The sequence below is a fragment of the Scyliorhinus torazame genome, chromosome 14 (assembly GCF_047496885.1).
Source record: "Scyliorhinus torazame isolate Kashiwa2021f chromosome 14, sScyTor2.1, whole genome shotgun sequence".
Lineage (NCBI taxonomy): Eukaryota > Metazoa > Chordata > Chondrichthyes > Carcharhiniformes > Scyliorhinidae > Scyliorhinus > Scyliorhinus torazame.
The window spans coordinates 47915054-47940757 of NC_092720.1; the positions used below are offsets into that span (position 1 = coordinate 47915054).

At 44.5% G+C, this 25704-nt stretch overlaps 1 protein-coding gene across 1 annotated transcript in view; it reads right to left on the reverse strand.

Moving 5' to 3' along the window:
- The window catches only part of LOC140389023 (uncharacterized), a 234417-nt gene that overhangs the window by 10284 nt on the left and 198429 nt on the right, over window positions 1-25704 (reverse strand). Inside the window, exons 50-55 of the mRNA XM_072473189.1 lie at window positions 25087-25281; window positions 22127-22242; window positions 19411-19469; window positions 11762-11967; window positions 7367-7535; window positions 868-1047 (exon numbers count right to left, since the gene is read on the reverse strand). Of these exons, the coding sequence (XP_072329290.1) occupies window positions 868-1047; window positions 7367-7535; window positions 11762-11967; window positions 19411-19469; window positions 22127-22242; window positions 25087-25281 (925 nt within the window). The remainder of the gene's footprint in view (window positions 1-867; window positions 1048-7366; window positions 7536-11761; window positions 11968-19410; window positions 19470-22126; window positions 22243-25086; window positions 25282-25704) is intronic.

Here is a 25704-nt window from a genome sequence, read left to right on the forward strand (position 1 = left end):
TTCCTTTTTGTCATTTGTTTATGTGAACATGCGGGTTGAGGTTCGGGGGTTGGGTGAATGGGATCGTTGTTATTATGGGGACTGACATATCTTGCTGATTATTGTTTATTGTTGATGGATGTAAATGTGGGAGAAAATGTGAAAAAGGAGGAGAATTTAAAAAAAATAAAAATAAAAAAAAAGACTCCTTCGACTGCACCTTCCAAACCGACGACCTCTCCCACCTAGAAGGACAAGGGTAGCAGATGCATGTGAACACCACCGTGAAGTTCCCCTCCAAGTGACATACCACCTTAACTTGGAACCATATTGCCGTTCCTTTAGTATTGCTGGATTGAAATTCTGGAAAAGTACCTTGGGCACACCTACACTGGGTGGACTGCAACGTTTCAAGAAGTTGGCTCACCACTACCTTCCCAAAGGGTGATGGGCGTCAAATGCTGGCCTTGCCAGTGACATTCATAAAACAAGAATCACTTAAAAAACACTTAGAAAGATTAAAGTGTTCATCAATGTGCTCAAAATCAAGCCTTGATGGATATCAATCCCTGGAAGTAAACTTTCAGACACTCAACGCAACCAGAAAACCCTGTATTTTTCATTCATTCTTGGGATTTGAACATTACTGGAAAGGCACACATTTATTTCCCAGCTCTAATGCCATTGAGAAGCTGGTGGTGAGCCGTTGCTGTCTATGTGCTGTAGATACACACTGTTTTTTTCTGTTGCAATTTTACACTGAGTATTTTGCTGTAACCCAATTCAAAGGACAGTTAAGAGTCAACCACATTGCTGTAGCTCTGGAGTGAAGGATGATCAGACTGGGTAAGGATGGAAGATTCTGCAATGTAAAGCAATATAACATACCTGCTATCATCATTTATGAGTCTTTCCCGTTTAGATGGTTTGCACTTCCATATGACAATGGATGATACTATCAGCACGAACCCCAAAGCTCCAAACAGAATGCCAAAAAATGCTCCAAGCTTCAGGGATAGGTGTTCACAGCGATTGCCATAACTGGAATATATTGCCTGTGGAACACACCTGGAAATAAACACAAATGGCATGAGGAACTGAATTCACCCGGTTCCATACCTCTACAGGGTCTATAACCTAAATAATAATAATAATCTTTATTGGCACAAGTAGGCTTACAATAACACTGCAATGAAGTTACTGTCAAAAGCCCCGAGTCGCCACATTCCGAATGTCCAAAGTACCTAACAGCACGTCTTTTGGGACTTGTGGGAGGAAACCTAGCACCTGGAGGAAACCCACACAGGCACAGGGACTCCGCACAGACAGTGACCCAAGCCAGGAATTGAACCTGGGACCCTGGCGTTGTGAAGCAACCGTGCTAACCACTGTGCTTCCGTGCCACCCATATTGATTTTAATCATTTTAATCATAAAGGCTCATAAGTAGCAGCAAAATCTTAGCAATATCCAATTTTGAAACTTAAATAACAGACATGGTCTCATCTTTAATTTTTTTTCAATTTGTATTTTTTCAATTTTCCTTTCCTTCATTAAAAATTGCAGAGTTCTATGATGCATGAATTGCCAAGGTTAGTATACAGGTACAGCAAGCAATTAGGAAAGTTAATAGTAAGGTGACTTACAACACCAGGTTAAAGTCCAACAGGTTTGTTTCGAATCACAAGCTTTCGGAGTGCAGCTCCTTCATCAGGTGATGAAGCCCTTGCCAATGCCATTGGGCTGAATAATATGGGGTGGAATGGAGTGGGTGCAGACACAGCCGCAGCGGGAACCACGTTGGAGTTGAAACAACATAGTCAACTCCATCCTATCCTGTAGCTAACAGCAATGCAGGGCAGATTAACCAGGGCTGAGTAGCACTTACTTGCTCATTAGGGAAGAGATGCTGCCCTCTGGAGCTGCCACTCAATTGGATTGGCCAGCAGCTCCATCGATACCAGGAGCAGTGGCAGCTACCATGACTGCTGGTGTAGAGAGGACCCCCCCTTGAATCCCTGAAGCAGATAATCCTGGGGTCTTGAGCTGGGAGGGTTTGGTAGGTGAGGGAGAAGGGCAATGGCAGTGATGGGGCAGGAGGAGGTGGGTTTTAGGGAGGGAGTGGGTGATGCACAACAATTACCACAAAGACGAGAGTAGTGGAACAATCGAGGCTTTATTGAGCAAGATGCTGTGCCTCCTGTAGCTGGAACCAGAATGGCTGCAGCACCGGCGAGCACACATATTTATACACTGACTACTGGGTGGAGCCAGCAGGCAGGGATTTACCCTTGTACCTCTAATATACGGGCAGTGCCGTAATACATATAATATACTACTAGTGGTGACTACAACATTCACCCCCTGTTAAAAAAAGAGTCTGGAGGGGGTGGTGGAAAACATTACAAGTTATGTCTGTCGGGGGCCTTGACCCTCCTCAGTCCCGATGGTGATGTGGGCGCCGACTTGGTCACCTGTGACTCCGGGAGCGTGTTGTCCTCGTCTTCGCCACCCCTGAGTGGAACCAGTGGGAGGATGGATCCTGCTGGAGTGGGGGCTGCGGTGAGGTTCACTGGAGGGACGGCGAGTGGTGCAGGGGTGAATGAGGCAGCCGGTGGGGGGGGGGGGGGGGGGGGGGGCGGTGTCAGGTCGGGGCCGTGGGTAGGGATCCCGTGGCTGCCAGGTCCTGGAGGGAGACTGTGTCTTGGCGCCCGTCGGGGTGTGCCACGTAGGCGTACTGCGGGTCAGCATGTAAGAGGTGGACTTTTTCGACTAAGGGGTCCGACTTATGGGTCCGCACATGCTTCCGGAGGAGGACGGGTCCAGGAACTGTCAGCCATGTTGGGAGCGAGACCCCGGAGATGGACTTCATGGGAAAGGCAAACACACGTTCGTGAGGGGTCTCATTTGTCGCGGTGCAGAGGAGCGAACGGATGGAGTGGAGCGCGTCGGGGAGGACCTCCTGCCAGCGGGAGACCGGGAGATTTTTAGATCACAGGGCCAGGAGGACAGCCTTCCAGACCATCCCGTTCTCCCTCTCCACCTGCCCGTTTCCCCAGGGGTTGTAGCTCATGAAATAGGATCCCCGATCGCTGTGGATATAGGTGGGGAAACATAACAGAGTGAAGATGCTGTGCAGGGCTTTGATTACCGTGGCAGAAGTCATATCGGGGCATGGGATGGCGAAAGGGAACCGGGAGTACTCATCAATCACATTCAGAAAGTACACTTTGCGGTCGGTGGAGGGGGGGGCCCTTTGAAGTCCACGCTGAGGCGTTCAAAATCACCAGGTGCGCTTGATCTTGCCGGTAGAAGTGCGGCTTGCACTCTGCGCAGACTTGGCAGTCTCAGGTGACGGTCCTGACCTCCTCAATGGAGGAGGGCAGGTTGCGGGCCTTGACAAAATGGAAGAACCGGGTGACCCCCGGGTGACAGAGGTCATAGTGGAGAGCCCGGAGTCGGTCCACTTGTGCGCTGGCACATGTACCGCGGGATAGGGCATCAGGGGGCTCATTGAGCTTCCCCGGGCGATACAAAATCTCGTAATTACAGGCTCGATTCTCCACCTCAAGATCTTGTCATTTTTGATCTTGCCCCTCTTTGTATTATTAAACATGAAGGCAACCGACCGTTGGTCAGTGGAGGAGAGTGAACCTCCTGCCGGCCAGGTAATACCTCCAATGTCGCACAGCTTCCACAATGGCTTGGGCCTCCTTTTCGACAGAGGAGTGCCGAATTTTGGAGGCATGGAGGGTGCGGGAAAAGAAGGCCACGGTTGAGGGTGGCGGCCAGAGCTACGTCCGATGCATCGCTCTCCACCTGAAAGGGGAGGGACTCGTCGACCGCGTGCATCGTGGCCTTGGCGATGTCTATCTTGATGCGGTTGAAGGCCTGGCGGGCCTCCGCCGCCAGGGGGAAAACTGTGGACTGAATGAGTGGGCGGGCTTTGTCCGCATAATTAGAGATCCACTGGGTGTAGGAAGAGAAAAACCCCAGGCATCGCTTCAGGGCCTTGGGGCAGTGGGGGAGAGGGAGTTCCAGGAGGGGGCGCATACGGTCGGAGTCGGGCCCTAGGACTCCATTTTCCACAAGGATGGCTAAGCGGTTGGTGCCCAACACGCATTTCTCCCCATTGTATGTGAGATTAAGGAGTTTGGCGGTCTGGAGGAATTTTTGGAGGTTAGCGTCGTGGTCCTGCTGATTGTGGCCGCAGATGGTGACGTTATCTAGGTATGGGAAGGTGGCCCCCAGTCCGTACCAGTCAACCATTCGGTCCATCTCTCGCTGGAAGACCGAGACCCCATTAGTGACGCCGAAGGGAACCCAAAGGAAGTGATAGAGGCGGCCATCTGCTTCGAACGCAGTGTATTGGCGGTCCTCCGGGCGGATGGGGAGCTGGTGGTAGATGGACTTCAATTCCACTGTGGAAAAGACTCGGTATTGCGCAATCTGATTGACCATGTCATATATGCGTGGGAGGGGGTACACATCGAGCTGCGTGTACCGATTGATGGTCTGACTGTAGTCAATGACCATCCTGTGCTTCTCCCCAGTGTTCACTACCACCACCTGAGCTCTCCCGGGGCTGTTGCTGGCCTCAATGTCCCCTTCCCGCAGAAGCCGTTGGACCTCCGACGTGATGAAGGTCCTGTCCTGGGCAATGTACCATCTGCTCCTGGTGGCGATGGGTTTGCAATCCGTGATGAGGTTCGCAAACAGGGAAGGTGGATCGACCTTAAAGGTCGTGAGGCCGCAGACGGTGAGATGGGTAGGGGTCTGTCGAATTTTAAAGTTAGGCTTTGGAGATGGCACTGAAGATCCAGGCCGAGTAACAGGGCAGCGCAGAGGTGGGGGAGGACGTAGAGCCGGAAGTTGCTAAACTGTACGCCTTGGACGGTGAGGGTCGCGATGCAGTACCCCCCGGATTGCCACGGAATGGGACCTGGAGGCCAGGGAGATTTTCTGGGTGACGGGGTGTACCAGGAGGGAGCAGCGCCTTACCGCAGTGGGGTGGATGAAGCTCTGTGCTCCCGGAGTCAAAAAGGCAGGTCGTCTCGTGCCCATCGATCTTCACCGTCATCGTTGCGAGGTTGCGGGGCCGGGACTGATCCAGGGTGATAGAGGTGAGCTGCGGCAGATGCTGGGAGGTCCCAGCCTGGTCAGTGGTGGCGGAGGTAGCGGCAGACGATGAACAGCCAGACGAGCAGGAGTCCTGAGACGCAGTCCAAAATGGCGCCGAAGATGGCGGTGCCCACGGGGCGTACATGGTGGGCGGCATCAAAGGTGGCGGGGCCCACGAGCCGCACGTGGCTTGCGAAGGGGAAAATGGCGGCGCCCCTGGGTCGCACGTGGTGGGTGTAGGATCGCCGGGCCTGGAAACAGCGGCGACCGACCGGGCCTGGTAAACAGAAGCAAAGTGTCCTTTCTTCCCACACCCGTTGCGCTCCGCGCCGGGCAGCGCTGCCTGGTGTGTTGTTTTGCCCGCAAAAATAACACTTGGGGCCCCCCAGGGTTGGCTGGCTGCCGTGCGGCGGTGGGGCCCTCGATGCCCACAAGTGTGCCGCGCGGTTGGGGGTGTACGACTGGACGTTACGGGAGGCAACTTCTAACGAATTAGCGAGCTGCCTAGTTCCCGCAAGAGCAAGCGTACCCCCTTCCAGTAGCCGCTGGCGGACGTACGCAGATTTCATGCCCTTGACGTAATCGTCTCTAATTAAAAGTTCTGTGTGCTGGACTGCCGAAACTGCCTGGCAGTCACAGTTCCTACATAGGATGTGCAGGGCATGCCAGAAATCGTCCAGAGACTCCCCGGGGAGTTGTTGTCTCGTGGCCAGGAGGTGCCTGACGTACACTTGATTTACTGGTCGAACGTAATGTCCCTTCAGGAGCTCCATCGCTTCGGAGTAGGTGGGCGCATCCTGGATGAGGGGAAAATGTCAGGGCTCACCCGTGAATAGAGGACTTGGAGCTTCTGCGTGTCCGAGGGATCTTCAGCGGCTGTCCTGAGGTAGCTTTCGAAGCGGGCTAGCCAGCGCTCAAAGGTGGACATAGCGTTGGCTGCTTAAGGGCTCAGCTGCAGGTGATCAGGCTTGATGCGGAGATCCATCGTTTAAAAAATCTTGCTCAATAAATTGATGCACTATCAATTACCACAAAGCCGAGAATAGTGGAATAATTGAGGCTTTATTGAGCAAAGATGTTGTGCCTCCTGTAGCTGGAACCAAAATGGCTGCAGCACAGAAGAGCACACACATTTATACGCCGCCTACTGGGCGGAGCCAGCAGGCAGGGATTTACCCTTGTACCTCTAATATACGGGCAGTGCCGTAATACATATAATATATTACTTGTGGTGACTACCACAGTGGGTAAGAGGTAAGAAGGAAGGGGGTGGTTCAATTTAAGGGGAACCACCCGCGGTTGGCAGGGCAGCCCCAGAAAGCATCCCCACTTTGTTCCTGCTTTTTAACAACAAAGAAATACATTTTGCTTCCTTCACCTATCCTGCTGGCCTATTTGCGTGATAACAAACCTAACTGACACTTGATTGTTAATTTAAATATGGCACCACCCCCGCATTATGGGGATGAGCTTGGGAGTGGGTGGGAGGTGGTGGGATGGGTACCCACGTGCCCCTCCCTGTGGGAAACACGCCCATGGGGACCACATAAAATTCAGCCCATTCTCTTACCACTATGAACATCTGTTGTGCTGTCATATTCTAGTTCATCTCTCTCTATGGGCAAATGTCTGATCACATTGTAATATAACTGATTGCACAGCCAAAGCCGGCATCTCACTGTTTAGAGAATCATGGACATGAATTTCAATTCATGGGCAGCATGGTGGCACAGTGGTTAGCATTGATGCCTACGGCGCTGAGGACCTGGGTTCGAATCCCAGCCCTGGGTCACTCTCTGTGTGGAGTTTGCACATTCGCCCTGTGTCTGCGTGGGTTCCATCCCCCACAACACAATGCCTTTACTCCCAAGTCCATCAGACATTTTAGATGTTCTGTTGCACTCAAAGACAATAAAACAGTTCAAGGCGTGGCAAGAGAAATGAAACAGTTGATAGAGGAATAAATAAGAGAAAAAGTTGAAGGAAATACTGAAATGTAAGAAATCACAAAAACAAAAAGGAAAAGAAGGGTTGAAGAATCCGGCAAATCTGGAGAAATTTTGAAAAGAGAAAATAACCTGACTTTATAAATATAAGTAACATGAAGACATTGAGATTTCTGCTTATAATAGAATGTTCTATTATTAGAGTGCTACTGCACTGACATAACATTGCATGCAAAGGACAATATGGTAACTAATTTCTGTATAACTTTGTAAGGACTGTGACTTTATTTACTGAAGTATTACAATTGATTTATTTCATACTTGCACACAGGTCCAGTTGTCAGATGCTGGCACTCCGCCTCATTCAAGCAATGACCCAAAGAACAGGGGGATTGGCAAATCACTCCACTTTCATCATCCCATTGGAGCACGTACCCAACAAAGGCAGTGTCATTGCAGCTTAAGAAATTCAGCAAATCATTATATGATACTGTAAGAAGAAAATTGGGAATTTTAGGCCATGCTTTCCATTCATTTGAAACAAAACAAGATAGACTTGAGATTAAGGTGATGCAGTGTTATCCCCATCCAAAAACAAGTTGCCCATAAAGATTTCGGAGAAAAGTTTAAGTTTGCTTGTCCATGCCTCATTATGGAATCACATTCTGCAGCTTTCACTCAAATCTAAATTTATCCCTCTCTGGCTTATAGCAGCCCAAAAATGTAATTAGGTCACATTGTGCCCGATTCAGGTGGAAATCATATTAGTATGCAAATCAGATCCTCTCTCATAAATGGTGTCCAGATTGAAAGCCAACAGAACGTAAATTAGGCCTGGGCTTCACTATGTTCTGGGCTACTGCAATCAAAATCAGGTGGCTGGTAATCAAGTTATGCCCACCACCTGTTCATTCTTTGATTGTAGTTAAATCAGCTCCTTTATTATCAGTCTGACCTGCCATGAGTGAATATAACAAATATTTGGAAGTTTCAGTATAGCAGCGGCAGCATTGTTAGGATTGCAGAGAGAAGGTTACATTGTGATCCTGGTCTTGAGATCAGTAAGGAATGACCATGGGCTGAATTTCACAATCCCTCGCCGGTAGGTTTTTAGGCGGCAGGGAACACAAAATTGAAGCAACGGGCTTTCCTTCTGGGGTTACGCCCACCCTGACCTTGCAGTGATTTTACACTGGGCCGGGCAAGGCCTCAGACGGGACACCTGCCCTTACCACAATTTGAGGCCCTTAAGTGGTCAATAGGGCCATTTCCATCCTAAAAAGACGACCAAAAAGCTTGGCCAAAGAGGTAAGTTTTAGGGGAATTAAAAAAAAAATTTTAAGTACCCAATTCATTTTTTTTTCCAATTAAGGGGCAATTTAGCGTGGCCAATCCACCTACCCTGCACATCTTTGGGTTGTGGGGGCGAAACCCATGCAGACAGGGAGAGAATGTGCAAACTCCATATGGACAGTGACCCGGGGCTGGGATAGAACCCGGGTCTTTGGCGCCATGAGGCAGCAGAGCTAATCACTTAAAGGAGAGTAGAGTGACAAAGTGGGAGTATGGGAATTCCAGACATTTGCAGAATTTTCCCATCATTTACCAGCATTCTCTAGCACTGCCAGCAGCGCACCCCTCCTGTGGGTTTCCCAGTGGCGAGGGGTGGCTTCAATGGGAATTCCCATTAACAGCGGCAGGAGCAGAGCATCCCATCATCAATGAACGGCGTAGCCCCTTCTGCTGCCGATAAACACGCAGCTGGGCGGCCAGATAATCCAGCCCTTTACCATTACAGCCAGACAGGAACATTGAGGGCAGAGTACTGGCATAAATAGAAATAGGACATCATTTTTGACTTCGTATATCTCCTTTAATTTCAAGGTTCTCGAGCAGCTTCACCAAATAAATTGATTATAGAACACAATGATTACAACGCTGATTAATAAAAGGGTTCTTGAAGAAATGGGGAAATGGAAAGTGGGGATGAGATCTTTGTATGTTTGGGAACATTGTGCTTGCAGACTGTGGTTGCAGTGAAGCTGAAGTAAGTTAAGTCCTCAATTTGTTGTGGTTATGAATTATGACCAAATTAATGTTCGTATTTCGGAATAATATTTCAGTGGGTTGGGCTTGGTAAATGAATGTGTTCTCAATCAGATCTTTTTTTTAAGTCACTCATTTCTTGGAGATCGAGAATATACTAAAATCTAATAATGTTGCTAGAAAAGTTGAAGTTATCTATTTTCGGAAAGGAGTGCTGTTAGTTTGGATATAATCAAGTGCAAACATTTCTTAAAATCCACAGTATATTGTATGTGAAGAATTAAAGGTGAGGTTGAATACATGTGAGACACAAAAGACAAACAGTGTTTTCTACTAAGATTTGAAACTCAAACTCTCCTTTTGAGTATGGGCCTTTGGTACCTGAATGATGTAGCAATGAACAAGAATCTGGAGTTCAATGAAAACTGTTATAACAATCTGATCATCAAACTAAAAAGAGGCTGAGGTGATGAATAATCTATATACATGTCTGGTGTAGCACACGGCTAAATCGCTGGCTTTGAAAGCAGATCAAGGCAGGCCAGCAGCACGGTTCAATTCCCGTACCAGCCTCCCCGAACAGGCGTCGGAATGTGGCGACTAGGGGCTTTTCACAGTAACTTAATTGAAGCCTACTTGTGACAATAAGCAATTTTCATTCATTTCATTTCATATACGGACTGTAGACAAGAGTAATTTTCTAACCTAATGCAGATCAAAACATTTGCTTTCACAAATTTTTAAAAATAAAAATGGTGATCATAAAGCCTTGTTAATTTAGCTATTGTAATCTTCTGCAAAAGCTGGGTGATTGAAATGTTGACCTTCATTCAGCCCAGAGCAAGTTCAATGCTCATTTTCTATTTGTATTCCCTGTGTGATTCTCCATAACTTTCACTTGAATTGTCTTCAGTAATCCGTTAATAATGGAAAACATGTTCTTTTTTTCTTGTTAAATTTATGGAAAATATTTTTCAACTGGAACAACTCTCAATGGTGCTGGACATGTAAGAATAGTGGGCTGTCGCTTTCTGTAGTATTGTGTCATAATTAGCACTTGTATAATTTTTCAGTAAAATTAAATGACAGAGAGGCATCATCCCATGTCCTTGGGATTGGGATTTATTTGACCACGGTCCCTTTTCTTGTCAATTTGGTACTTACCTTTCCAGACAAATTGTCAAAATGTAACGTTTTAATAATAGTTTGTTTCAATGTTTACAGTTTCCTTTAAATTGAGAATGTATTCAAAAGCTCTGTAATATTTTTGTCAAGGTCCATGGCATATAAGTTAAGAATGTGAGAAAGGAAATGGCCACTTGCTTTCTCCTCGTCCTTTATAAATAAAATGTTTTTATTGGTATTAGGAACCCTACAAGTCTGAGGCCAGCCCAGGACATGTGGGTGTGGTTGGCCGGGCCAGCCTGGCACCATACACATCTATCTTCCACCTCCGGGAATAACCTGTTCATTCGGGTTCTGGTTAGGTGCGCTCTGTGCACCACTTTAAACTGCATATGGCTGAGCCTTGTGCAGGAGAAGGTGGAGTTGGCCCTGCTCAGTGCTTCGCTCCTGAGTCCCCAACCCACTTCTGTCCCCAGTTCGTCCTCCCATTTTCGTCTGGCTTCGTCCAGTGATAGACTTGCCCTGCCCAAAATCTGTCCACAGATGTTCCTGCCGTTCCCCCCTTCCTTACTGTCCCTGTTTATCAGTTCTTCTAATAGTGCATCTCTCTGAGCCCTGGTGTATCCTACCATCTTCTTGCAGGGAAAGTGTTTGATTTGGAGGAGCCTTGGTTCATGTCCTGTCAGTCGTTCCATGTCTACCATCACCCTCTCAGTGTCGCTAGTCTGTCTCCCATGTTCTCTGTGTTCCGTCGGGTCTTTGTATTTTTTGAGTATCAGCGATATTGTGGCCTGTGTTAGCATAGGAGGCAGAGCGCCCCTTGCTGGTGAGTCTGCGAACATACCCCTTAGGTATGGGAAGGGCTGGCACAAATTTATTATCAAAGTCTGCCAAGGACTTTTCGGGTCCCGGCACCTTCCCCGTCTGCCTGGAGTTGATGCTCTCCATGATTTCTCCCAGATCTATTGCTGCTTCCAGTTCCTCGCGGCCCTTTCTGCCACTTCTGCCTTCCCTTCAGCCCCTTGAGCTCCCGTTCGTGGCACTTTTTCGCAGTCGTTCTCTTTCTTCCATTGGGATTACTTTGTTATTGATTTTTCGGGCAAAATTTGCCTAAAAGTGCCTTTTTTGATTCTGGTTGGGAGGAGAGCAACCTGATGTGCGTCCGCTCAGCACATCACCGTCACCGGAAGTCTTTTCCTCGTACTTTTAAATAGCTACAAGGTAAAAATTTACTTTAGAAGAATAGAATTATTGACTAAATGATTTGTCTTTTCACACACAGCAGAGAATCTCTCCTACAAGTTAAACTGCTGCACAGTAAACTCAAGAATGGGATCTTATTGGACCATGCATGTGCTTAATCTTGTCTGGGGTTAATTACATTAATCTTGTGTTTATCTCGATAGCAGAAAGTCCATTTTAAATATGTCTGAACATTTTGAAACAAGCAGGAAGTAAATGAAGCATTCTATCATTTGGCGTTGTCCATTTCTGGTAGGTTTTGGTCCTCGTTTGTGAAAAATGATGTTAAAATGTTATACTTACATTTATTCATATCTTTAATGTCAGTTCTATTTAAATACGCAAAAGAAATAGCATCTGAGCGCAGGTCACGTCTGAACCGCTGTAAATTGTTGAAGGTGTTCTGAATTGCAACATATAACCCATCATTCAGGAAATCAATCACTGCCTTGTTTCCATTGTAATCGAATAATGACACAACAACAACCGTTATTGTTTCTCCCTGTGACCTGTTGATAATACGCATACAAAAGAAATTACCAATGCTTATATGTAGCTTATTAATTTGTTAATTCAATAATTGATGTTTTATTTTATAATGTAATAATAATCTTTATTGTCACAACTAGGCTTACATTAACACTGCAATGAAGTTTCTGTGAAAATCCCCTAGTCGCCACACTCCGGTGCCTGTTCGGGTACACGGAGGGAAAATTCAGAATGTCCAAATTACCTAACAGCACATCTTTCGGGACTAGTGGGACGAAACTGGAGCACCTGGACGAAACCCAAGCAGACACAGGGAGAACGTGCAGACTCCGCACAGACAGTGACCCAAGCCGGGAATCGAACCTGGGACCCTGGCGCTGTGAAGCAACAGTGCTGCCCTTTGTATTCCATTTAAACTTTGAGTGCCGCGATAAAATTTCATAACTGGATGTGGTGGAAGGACAAAATTGACAGTGATATGATGATTGCTAGCGGAATAGAAATAACTGGGGGGGGTGGGGGGGGGGCACGTGTGGTTCCAGGACTATAACAACAGTATATAAACCAGTACAAATGATGTAGAAACATTGCAAAGCATATGTTACTTCAAGTGAGTTCAGTTAGGTCTGTTATGACTTGTAAAGAATGGTGAAATCATAAAATGCCGTCTAAGATGAGTGTGTCAATCATTCTGTCTTATTGTCAGGTTCACAAAGTACAGGCAGTGATACAATTTAACAGCCCAATGTCTGTCTTCTTGAACTTGGATAAGAGGAAGTTGGACAGGTAGTACATAAGAACAGAATTTTTTCACTTTCATCATATGTTTGAAGATTTTTAATTATAGCCTTGCCATGAACTCCATGCCCATCATTGTTTAGGTCTTAACACATCAACCAGATTTTTCAAAATTTGGAAGAAACAAAGCCACTGAATTTAATTCAAACAAGAATGTTAGAAAGTGAGGTACTTCAGGAAAGCAATTCTGTGAGAAAATAGGTGTCGTGTTATGCTTCTTGACGTAGCATAGAACATAGAACAGTACAGCACAGAACAGGCCCTTCGGCCCTCGATGTTGTGCCGAGCATTGTCCGAAACCAAGATCAAGCTATCCCACTCCCTGTCATTTTGGTGTGCTCCATGTGCCTATCCAATAATCGCCGGAAAGTTCCCAAAGTGTCTGACTCCACTATCACAGCAGGCAGTCCATTCCACACCCTAACCATTCTCCGAGTAAAGAACCTACCTCGGACATCTCCCCTATATCTCCCACCCTGAACCTTATAGTTATGCCCCCTTGTAACAGCTACATCCACCCGAGGAAATAGTCTCTGAACGTCCACCCTATCTATCCCCCCCTCATCATCTTATAAATCTCTATTAAGTCGCCTCTCATCCTCCTCCGCTCCAAAGTGAAAAGCCCTAGCTCCCTCAACCTTGATTTTTAAAAATTAACATTGTGTTCACTGCCACCTGGTGCAGAGAATTTTGACTCAGCTGAAGCACTCAAAAAACATTGAATTCAAGCGCTGCTTCCTTGATGTACACTCTGACAAAGGAAGGTTCAGACTTGGAGATAGCTTTAACACATTTATTGAACCGTTAACAATTCTCCTACTTGAGTTCGACTCTCTTGCTAATCTAACTATAGTAACTATAACTAACTAACCAGTCTGCTCTAATCCATGCGGTGGGAGTGATGCTTTCCTGATCTGCTCCTGTCTCTCAGAGTGTCGCCTATGGAAAGAGGAAGAGCATGTGTGCTGTGTCCTTTTATATGATGTTGGTGTAATGCCCTCCTGTGGTAGTGTCACCTCTGTGTGTGTGTGTCTTGAATGCCCATTGGTCTTGTCCTATCGTACTGACCTATTGGTTGACATGTCTGTGTATCATGATGTCTCTGGTGCTCCCTCTAGTGTTTATTTAGTCCAAGTGTATTTACATTAACCTCTTGTGTATTTACAGTGCCCTAGTGTATCTACATTAACCCCTTGTGTATTTACAATGATGTATATCACCACATCCCCCCTTTTTTCGTGTTACATATTTTCTGTACATGATTAAAGAAAATTGAACAACATAGGTAGATCAATGATGATATGTCCAAATCATGATGACAGTGATTATTAAACAATAAGTCCAAATCATATGTATGAGTCCAAAGTTAATTAATTATTATGGTAGAGTGGCTTTCTTGTTTGGTTGGTGAGTTGGTGATGTTGATGGTGGCATTGCTTTGTAAACGCTGTCAGTGTCCCTGTGCTTACGGAATCAAGAAGTGGTCAAATCACTTCATTGTCTGAGGTGAACTCTTTCTTTCTTTCGATGCTTGTGGTGGTAATTCTCAATGGCATCTGTCCTGAAAGCCAGGTTGCCTGTTGGCAGTGCAGCAAATGTGAATTGGCAAGATGCATCGTCCTGCCATGGTATGTCATTGTACTGAGCTGAGCAGTAACAGTGTCCCGCATGTGCAGAGTTGTACCAGTCGTAGTTCCATTGTTGTTGTTTTTGTCGTGCTTGTTGTCAACGTTGTTGCCTTTGTACACTTCTTGTTATTGTCTTTGATGTGGTTTTTGTGTTGGTTGGTTTTGTTGTTGTGTTTGCTGCACTCAAGGACCACACTCTGTGGATAATACGAGTCCTTCACACAGTTACTCGTGTCAGCGTCCTTTGTGGCATCTGCTTTTTCCTTGAGCGTGCCGTCACTGAGTTCGCGGAGCTCCCTGTCTGGAGTCATGTCCAGCTTACTTGAATCAGCTTTGGCTTATGGATGCTCCCCGTCTGGAGTCTGGTCTGTTTCACCTGAGTCAGTTTTGGTTTCTTGATGCTCCCCGTCCGGAGTCATTTCAGGTTCACTTGAGTCAGCTGAGATTCCTTGTTATGCTCCCCGTCCGGAGTCAAAACGTTCAGGAATGCATTTGCTTGTGGAGAGGCTCCAGTGGATGAGGTTTGAATTAACGTGGTGTCACCAGAATCACCAGTAGTCTCACCGTGATTGCTGAGTGTCTCTGTACACGCTAGCTGAGGTTTGTCACGTTGCACCTCCTCTGAGCAACCAGCTGGTATGGGAAGTGGGATGCCGTCGTCACTTGTCGCACATACAGTGGGTAGAGCCTCAGTGTCTTCTTGCTTTGCACTTGAGCGTGGTAGACTGTCATAGTCTTCTTCTGGTGGCTCAAATAATCTGGGTGGACTGTCATAGCCGCTTTGTTGTTCACGTGAGCGTGGTAGACTGTCATAGTCTCCTTGCTGTTCACTTGAGCGTGGCAGACTGTCATAGTCTTTCTGTTGTTCACTTGAGCGTGGCAGACTTGCATCGTCTGCTGCTGGTTGCTCAGAGGAGGTTGCTAAACCCTCATGGTCTTGTTCATGCAAGGACTACGCTCTGGAGTCTTGCGTTCCTTCCATCGTGGAGTCCGTCCACGAGATTGCTGTGGAGGCTTGTGTCACTCCCTCTGTGGAGTCTTGCAGCTTTCCTTGTGTGGAATCGTGCATTGGTCTCGCTGTGGAGACTGTCATCACTTCTTGTTCATGCAAGGACTGCGCTCTGGAGTCTTGCGTTGCTTCTATCGTGGAGTCTGTCCGCGAGCTCGCTGTGGAGGCTTGCGTCACTAGAGTCACTTTCTGTGTGGAGACATGCAGCTGTCTCGCTGTGGAGTCTTTCATCGCTTTCTGTGTGGAGGCTGGGACCCTTTGTGGTGCGTGGACCACTCTCTGTGTGGAGTTGGGGACTCTTCGCAGTGCATGGACCACTCTCTGTGTGGCAGCAGGCCGCTCTCTGTGGGCTTGTACTGCTCTCTGTCTGTCGGTGTCAGGCCGCAGCATAATCCTGTACTCATGGGTCGGGTGTCATATATGCTGGGCTGAAGATCCTCAAATCCGGAGAACACATCCGCGTCTGTGTCGGATTCTTCACTGTAGAACACATCTCGTTGCGGTTCGGATTTGGTACTGGGGTCGCCATCTCCAATGATGAAATCATCGTCTGAGTCGTAGTCTTCCAGGACCATATCATCACCGTTTGTGTTGGAGCTGGCATTGGGCTCGCGATGTCCAAAGAAGAATTCAAGGTCTGAATCATAGTCTTCAAGGACTGTATCATCTCTTTGGGCAGTGCTAACTGCTTGTTGCAGGGTTCTGCGGAGGTTACGTTCAGCGAATGGTCGAAGTTCAGGCATTGTGCTGTCGTTCCAGGTGAAAGAATCTTGTTTTGAGGCTTAAAATTTTTTTTTTTCTTGTTTTGGGACATTTCCCCTTTACGTGGGCATGGTCCGGGGCCTCTGACGTTACGAAGCGTGTGACGTAGGTCGTAGGAAGCGATTGCGCATGCGCAGATCGCTGTTCCTTTACTTGGGGCCTTTTTCGCAATTGCGCATGCGCGGCTTCTTTTCCCAGATGGCTGCAAATCAAAACCGCCATTTTCTGCAATGGTCAGCTTACCTTCGCCTCGTGGTCAGGATTGGCGCCTCTTTTACAGTTTTTTCTTGTATCGTCCTCGCAGAATTCTTGGAATTTATCCAGGACTGCCTGGAAGTCGCTCTTGTTTTGTCCCTTTGAGTATTTGAAGGTCTTGAAGATTTATGCTGCTTTTTTACCCACGATGGTAAGTAGAAGCTTTATTTTCTCTGCATCCGCCACGCCATCTAAGTCGGACACTACCAGGTAGATCTCGAATCTCTGCCTGAACGCACACCAGTTTTCACTGAGATTGCCTTGGTACCTGAGCTGCTGTGGAACCGGAATCTCGAACATCATGCTTGGGTGGTGTTGCTGGTTGTCACGGATTTGTTTAGTTGAATTATAGGGATTAACAAGCACTCCTGGAACCATGTTGTGTTAAACTTCTTGACGTAGCATAAGCTGCTTCCTTGATGTACACTCTGACAAAGGAAGGTTCAGACTTGGAGATAGCTTTAACACATTTATTGAACCATTAACAATTCTCCTACTTGAGTTTGACTCTATAGAACATAGAACATTACAGCGCAGTACAGGCCCTTCGGCCCTCGATGTTGTGCCGACCTGTGAAACCACTCTAAAGCCCATCTACACTATTCCCTTATCGTCCATATGTCTATTCAATGACCATTTGAATGCGCTTAGTGTTGGCGAGTCCACTACTGTTGCAGGCAGGGCATTCCACGCCCTTACTACTCTCTGAGTAAAGAACCTACCTCTGACATCTGTCCTATATCTATCTCCCCTCAATTTAAAGCTATGTCCCCTTGTGCTAGACATCACCATCCGAGGAAAAAGGATCTCACTGTCCACCCTATCTAATCCTCTGATCATCTTGTATGCCTCAATTAAGTCACCTCTTAACCTTCTTCTCTCTAACGAAAACAGCCTCAAGTCCCTCAGCTTCCCTCATAAGATCTTCCCTCCATACCAGGCAACATTCTGGTAAATCTCCTCTGCACCCTTTCCAATGCTTCCACATCCTTCCTATAATGCGGCGACCAGAATTGCACGCAATACTCCAAATGTGGCCGCACCAGAGTTTTGTACAGCTGCAACATGACCTCATGGCTCCGAAACTCAATCCCTCTACCAATAAAAGCTAACACACCGTACACCTTCTTAACAACCCTCACAACCTGGGTGGCAACTTTCAGGGATCTATGTACATGGACACCGAGATCTCTCTGCTTATCCACACTACCAAGAATCTTACCATTAGCCCAGTACTCTGTCTTCCTGTTATTCCTTCCAAAATGAATCACCTCACACTTTTCTGCATTAAACTCCATTTGTCACCTCTCAGCCCAGCTCTGCAGTTTATCTATGTCCCTCTGTAACTTGTAACATCCTTCCGCACTGTCCACAACTCCACCGACTTTAGTGTCATCTGCAAATTTACTCACCCATCCTTCTACGTCCTCCTCCAGGTCATTTATAAAAATGACAAACAGCAGTGGCCCCAAAATAGATCCTTGTGGTACACCACTAGTAACTGGACTCCAGGCTGACCATTTCCCATCAACCACCATCCTTTATCTTCTTCCAGCTAGCCAATTTCCGATCCAAACTGCTCAATCACCCTGAATCCCATGCCTCCGTATTTTCTGCAATAGCCTACCGTGGGGAACCTTATCAAATGCTTTACTGAAATCCATATGCACCACATCAACTGCTTTAGCCTCATCCACCTACTTGGTCACCTTCTCAAAGAACTCAATAAGGTTTGTGAGGCACGACCTACCCTTCACAAAACCGTGTTGACTATCTCTAATCAAATTATTCCTTTCCAGGTGATTATACATCCTATCTCTTATAAACCTTTCCAAGACTTTGCCCACAACAGAAGTAAGGCTCACTGGTCTATAGTTACTGAGGTTGTCTCTACTCCCCTTCTTGAACAAGGGGACAACATTTGCTATCCTCCAGTCTTCTGGCACTCTCTTGCTAATCTAACTATAGTAACTATAACTAACTAACTAGTCTGCTCTAATCCATGCAGTGGGAGTGATGCTTTCCTGATCTGCTCCTGTCTCTTTGAGTGTCGCCTGTGGAAAGAGGAAGAGCATGTGTGCTGTGTCCTTTTATATGATGTTGGTGTAATGCCCTCCTGTGGTAGTGTCACCTCTGTGTGTGTCTTGAATGACCATTGGTCGTGTCCTATCTTACTGACCTATTGGTTGACTGTCTGTGTGTCATGATGTCTCTGGTGCTCTCTCTAGTGTCAATTTACAGTGATGTATATCACCACAATAGGATAATGCCAGTATCATTCCTGGAGATAGATGTCATCCAGAAAAATAAGAGTGGTGATTGAAAAAAACAGTCTGCTTTCTTGTTCAATAGTATGCAAGCCTGCCTTGCGGTGTACTTTACAGTGAGAAAAACACAGCAAACAAAATCCTTTCACAATGCTTGTTACAGCCTGCTGGAGTCAACATAGATTTCAATGACTTCCGATCATAATCACTTCTCCTATTTGTTTGGACAGCAGGTGTTGGTAATAATTATGTTGTTGCCATTTACACTTTCTCTAGACCAATATTTTGTCTCTTTACTTGTCCCGTCACCGTCTCATTTTGCCGTGCACCATCATCTCTTTGGTAAGAATCAACTCCTGTTTTCCACTCTATTACAAAATGTTCCCGCTATTCTTTGCCTTCTTCCCCCTCTTCCTTGGCACGATTCTTGGTTATAAACTACGAAATCTTCAACTTCTCACAGGTCAGACCAAAGATCATTGACCTGAATTATTAACCCTGTTTCCCGTTCCACAGATTCTGCTTGATATGCTGAGTTCTGGCATGTTCTGTTTTCAATTCAGATTTCCAACATCCACAGTATTTTGCTTTTGACTTACAGATTTAATACTTGTTTGTTCTTGCCTATTCATTGCTTTTGAACTCAAATGTTAAAAATTATAGTTTAAATATTTGTCTTTAATATACCATGCAGTTTAAAAATAAACAAGCAAATCTATTGATCAAAATGTTAAAAATACCAACCCGAAAAAAGGCTTCAAATTCCCAGCAAACCTTTGTAATCCAGACATAATTTCAAAGACCTAAAAAATTTGAAAGAATAGTGAAATGCATCTTCCATGGCAAACTTTAAAATTCTGAATTAAATGATGTGTGATATTAATACAAACATGTTAATGCATTCTAGAGATGCATGCAAATGAAGGTGAGATGAAAATCTATTTAAATAAATATATTAATTCCTTTGCTAAAAGAGTTAAAATGGAATTTCATTCAGATACAATGCATTAGCAATTTCAAAGTCTAATTACAAAATAAAATATATTCTTTGTATGACATTAAGATTTTTCAGAAATTCTATGAACATAAAACATTCTCTTCCCGATTTCAGTTGAAAAGCGGGAAATGCTTTCACAATGCTGCTATATATTATTTGACTGCTGATAACATATGGACATGAGTGTGAGAAGCCTTCTCTTTGCCAAGTTGTATGTGTGAGGGTGCCACCACTTGTCCCTCTGTATCTACTTGTGTCAGTGCCCATTGTATATACATACATAGTAAATCCCAGCCAGATTGCCACCAGTGTGAACGAGGAAGCACAGTGGTGTTGCACTAGAAGACGTTTGTCCTTAAAGGGATAGAAATGCCCCCAAGATTGGAAAGAAGTTTCCCACTAAAGGCCTCAACCTTATCAGTTAATGTCTAGAACCAGATGGAAGGAAGGATGATCACTCCGTGACCTTCTACAAGCACTGGGAGAAATCTGAACCTTCATCACCCTTTCCTGTGGACTGTAGCCACCCTCAAAATGGCAGTCCCACGGTGGAATAGAACAAAATCTGCTTGACACCTGGGGCCTGGAAACTGCGCCCGGCTCCCTGGCATTATTTACATGTAAGGTTTTCACTTGTATGCTTTGTTAACTGACTCACCTTTTTTGAATTTTGTGAGTTTGTGGTTTGTGTCATGTGAATGTCCCTTTAAGAAAAGCGTGCTTTATCAAATGGCTGCAGTGATGTCATTGTGTGGGTGGAGCTGGAAGCTCTTTTTGGCTCTGTGTTTTAGTTTCGCTTTCAATTGGAGAGCTGCGTTCAAACCAAGCAGATGTGTACTGATCTCTCTCTCTGCAATCTAAAGAATGTCTCCAGATCACTTGATGATTTCCAAGTAATACCTGTTTCTGTAGAGAATGCAAACCTACTGTCTTTGGTAAAAAGTGTTTTGGCTTATAGATGTTGTTAGAGAAGTTACTAAGGGTTACCTGAATGAAATGAAATGAAAATCGCTTATTGTCACAAGTAGGCTTCAAATGAAGTTACTGTGAAAAGCCCCTAGTCGCCACATTCCGGCACCTGTTCGGGGAGGCTGGTACGGGAATTGAACCGTGCTGCTGGCCTGCCTTGGTCTGCTTTCAAAGCCAGCGATTTAGCCCTGTGCTAAACCAGTCCCTATAGAGTACTGTATCCTTTTGGGGGATTATCAGTGTTGGTAGTTGATAAGATGCTTACTGTGTGTTTATAAAATGTTAACTGGATTCATAGAATAAACATTGTTTTTGTTTAAAAATACTTTTAGTCTCTGTTGCATCACACCTGTAAAGTGGGCCCTTGTGCTCTCCATAACTAAAATCTATTAAAAGTTGTGGGTCAGGTGAACTCCAAGATATACTTTGGTGTTCTCTAAACCCTGGGCCATAATATTTGGAACAGTACTTTTTAGCACTGTTGATTCTGTGGATGAGTCCATCAATATTAGCAATATCAGCAATTTAAGATTAATAGGGACATGGATTTAAACTTCATACATGGCACTTACCACCCCATTGTATGCATCAAGGTATTCAAAAAGAATGGTGTGGACACCTGTTAGCTATTAGCATAATTATTGTTTTTTTTCTGATTTGATTATGCAGGCAGTTTTCTGTGTAGAGTGAAGTAGGGGCGTACACCTTAGTCATCCTGCCATCAACAGACTTGTCCCAGCACAAAAAACCCTTTTCTTGGCTTTTCATTAGTTGGTATTTGACATTAAGTTCAACATCTAATGATTCAAAACATTGAAAATAAAGCATCTACAACCTTCATAACTTATAAACCTGGCTCTGTAGTAGAATGCATTCTATATGAAGCCCAAGCATTATGAAACTTTGCAAAGGGATTCAGCTTAATCTACTTTCCCATCTTATGATGCACGGTTATATTTGCGGCTTTTGGTTCTGTGTCTAGTGTTTCTAAAATCATTTTGCATTGATACAAATTAAATTTCAAGAAATAAATGATTATTTTCACTATTTGGGTAGCAGTCTGACAGACAGGATAATTTGCCATTTTTAGAATATCATGGATTGGGAATTGGGCAGTTTTATAAAAGGCAGATAATGTGCTTCACCAGATTAATGAAAATATATTCCCTCATTTTTATAATAATGGGAAATATTGCACAGGCTTCTTTTGGAGCAACTTACATTTATGCTCTGTGGTGCAATAGTATTGAATATGAAAAAAAAATGAAATGAAAATCATTTACTGTCACAAGTAGGCTTCAAATGAATTTACTGTGAACAGCCCCTAGTCGCCACATTCCGGCGCCTGTTTTGGGAGGCTGATACGGGAATTGAAATGTGCTGCTGGCCTGTCTTGGTCTGCTTTAAAAGCCAGCGATTTAGCCCTGTGCTAAACCAGCCGCTGAATATCACTAAACAAGTGTTAATCTACTCAACTGATAGATCAGGACATACCTTTGCTGTGGTGATATTAGTCAGAGAGATGAAATCTGTGCTGCTTCTGTTACTTAAGACAGTCACATTGATGTCTTGTATCCTCAATGTAATGTTGACTGATCTCTTTGGCGTAGCTTAAAACAGAAACAAAAAAATGCATTGGCATTTTCTTTTATATGTAATTACTGATTAATGTATACCATGACAGTACGAAAAGAATGTACACAGATTTTTTGTGGATATGTAATTTTTTACTCTACATTAAGCTATTTTTACTGCAGTAAAGAACTTTCATCTGACTTAAGAATGGTCAGAGATTCACCAAGATTCTGTCTCCTCCATCCCTATTACTTCCTTCACTCGCCAGCCATCTAGATACATACATAGATACATACATCTTGATCTTGCTTATACCTTTTAATGGGTCAATGAAAATCTAGTTCTTAAAAATTAATAGTCACCTGGGAAAATATGAATTAATTAAGAACCCATCGTTAATGGTGAATGGATGGAGAATGCTGATGAGGACAACACAAAGCATTTGATAAAGTACTGCACAACAGATATATGAGCAAAGTTAGAGCTCATGGAATAAAAGAGTCGTACATTGATACAAAATTGGCTGAGTGACAGGAGTAATGGTGAAGATTGTTTCTCAAACAAGAAGAAGGTTTATAATGGAGTACCTCAGGGATTGATGCTCATCCTGATATATATTAATGACCTAGACCTTGGTGCACAGGGCATCATTTCAAAATTTGTGGATGATGTGAAACATGGAAGCATTGTGAAACATGAACATAGTGTTTAACTTCAAAAGGACTTTGACAAGACGGTGGAATGGACGAACAAGTGGCAGATGAAATTTAATGCAGAGAAGTGTGACGTGATTCATTTTGGTAGGAAGATCGGGGAGAGACAATATAGAATTTAGATTGCAGTTCTAAAGAGGGTGCAGATGCAGAGAGACCATGGTATATATATGTATAAATCATTGATTGCCACAGGATGGTTGAAAGCGTGCTTAATAAAGTAAATTGCATCTGGGGCTTTTCCAATGGGGCAAAGAGTACAAAAGCATGGAAGTTAAGCTAAACCTGTATAAAACACACTCGAGTATTGTTTCTAGTTCTGGGCACCACACTAGGAAGGATGTGAAGAATTAGAGATTGTGTAGAAAAGATAAATGAGAATGGTTTTCGGGATGAGGAGCTTCAGTTACGTAGAAAGATTGTAGAAGTTGGCACTGTTCTCCTTGAAGAAAAGAAGATAGAAAGGAGATTTCATAGATGTATTCAAAATCATGAAGGGTCTGGACAAAGTTCATACGGAGCAATTTTTACCATTGGTGGAATAATCAAAAGCCATGGGGCGACACGGTGGCATAGTGGTTAGCACTGCTGCCTCACAACCCCAGGGACCTGAGTTTAATTCCAGCTTGGCTCACTATCTGTGTGGCGTTTGCACATTCTCTCAGTGTCTGCATGGATTTCCTCCGGGTGCTCCGATTTCCTCCCACAGTCCAAAGATGTGCAGGTTAGGGGGCAGGATAGAGGGGGGAATGGGCCTGGGTAGAATACTCCTTCAGAGGTTTGGTGCAGACTCCATGGGCCAAATGACCTCCTTCTGCACTGCAGGGATTTTATGAACCAGATGGCACAGATTTAAGGTAATTGGCAAAAGAAGCAATGGAGACATGAGGAAAAAACTTTGCGCAATGAGTGGTTAGGCTCTGGAATGAGAGTGTAATGAAGGCAGGTTCAATTGACGTATTCAAAAGGGAATTGGATCATTGTCTGAAGAGGAACATTTGTAGAGCAGTGGGGGAAAGTCCAGGGAGCAGCACTAGATGAAATGCTCTTTCAGAGGGAGAAATGATAGGCTGAATTATCTCCTTTTGTGCTGTAACCATTGTGAGTGTACTCTGTAGCTGTTCTTTAATGGAGTCAGTTGTTATGTTTCTCATGTTTCCAACTTATTGGATGTTCATCAGATTTGTAGACACTAGGAGAGCAGTAGATGCAGTGAAAGAGTCACTATGCTACAAAATGTTTTGAGCGGCTATGCAGTTCAGCAAACAAAAGTAGAGACTGATAGATATTTTATGCACATTGACTGAAAACATAGCAGAGTAAAATGAATGGGACTGTACTAACAGATGGAGACTTGGAAAGCCACTGGGGATTCATTAATTTCAATATCTTGTCATGTGAGAGTACCTTTAAGAAATGGGTGTTCAAGAAATGTACCTTTAAGAAATGGGTGTTTATTAATGATGTCAGAAAACGGGTGGAGCTGGGCTGTCTGTCAGCTTTTTACTTTTGTTTTAGGCATTTGCTGCAGGGTGTGTTTTAGTTTTGTTTTCAAAGCTGGATAGTTGCAGACACAGCCAGAAGGGGTATTAGTCTCTCTCTCTGTAACTTAAAGACTGTAAATCGATCCCAGTGATTTAAAACTAATAACTGCTCTCAGTAGTGACTTTAACCTGATGTGCTTCTGTTAAAAGTTTCGTTTTAAGTTTTATGGATGTTAAAATGACAACTTAAGGATTACTTAGTGTTGTATTCTTTAGGGGTCGTATTTGAATTAGTGGTTGCTAAGATGTTCACTGCATGTTTTAAAAAGGTTAACTTGAGTTCATAGAATTAACATTGTTTTGCTTTAAAAAATACTTTTCCATTTCTGCTGTACCACATATGCACAGTGGGCCGTGTGCTCCCCATACCACAATCTATTAAAAGTTGAGGGTCAGGTGAACTCCATGATACACTTTGGGGTTCTCTAAACCCTGGCCCACAACAGTCTACATCATAAGGTGAGGCAATTAAACAAGAAAACAGAATGCAGGGATACATAGTGAGAATATTGGAAATCAGTTTTATCTGTGTTTACAATAATTCATTAGTAACAGAACTGGAAAACAAGCTTAGCCACAAGCTTTCTTCTCAAGTAACAGCATATCAAGCATACTAACATACTTGGCAATGGTTCTGCAATGAACTGCTGTCTTCCAAGTGTGCACGACTCCCCCCTGTACTGACGTGGACATCGGCAGAATGGTTTGCAATCATCATCAGGGTTAGTTACACAGGTTCCTCCATTTTTGCAGAACGAAGGAGAGCATTGGACAGAATCACATGGGCCTGGCAATGGAATGCAGGTCGTACCATTTCCTGAAGTAAAGCAATTCAATCGGACAAATTGTTATGGACTGAATGATATGAATTTTCTTTGCATAAGTTCTCTTAATATTTGTTATGTTAATATGTAATGAATGAATTATCCAAAGATATCAGGTAATTTCCAGGTCAACAAAATGCATAGATGTTCATTTTGTACAATGGAAGAATATTACACTATAGCAATGGAGCTCTGAGCCAAACAGCTTGAGACGTGCATGATGATATTCTACTTTCTGAAATAAACAGTGAGATGTCTTGCAGTAATTACACATCATTATTGAGAATTATGGGGTGAAATTTCCAAGGAGTTCCACCAAATGCCTGCTGTAATATTGGAGGAAGACTGAACAGTAAACTTTTGAGGCTGATGTGTGATTTGGTAGGAATGTGGAGGTGATGGAGGTGGCTCTGTTT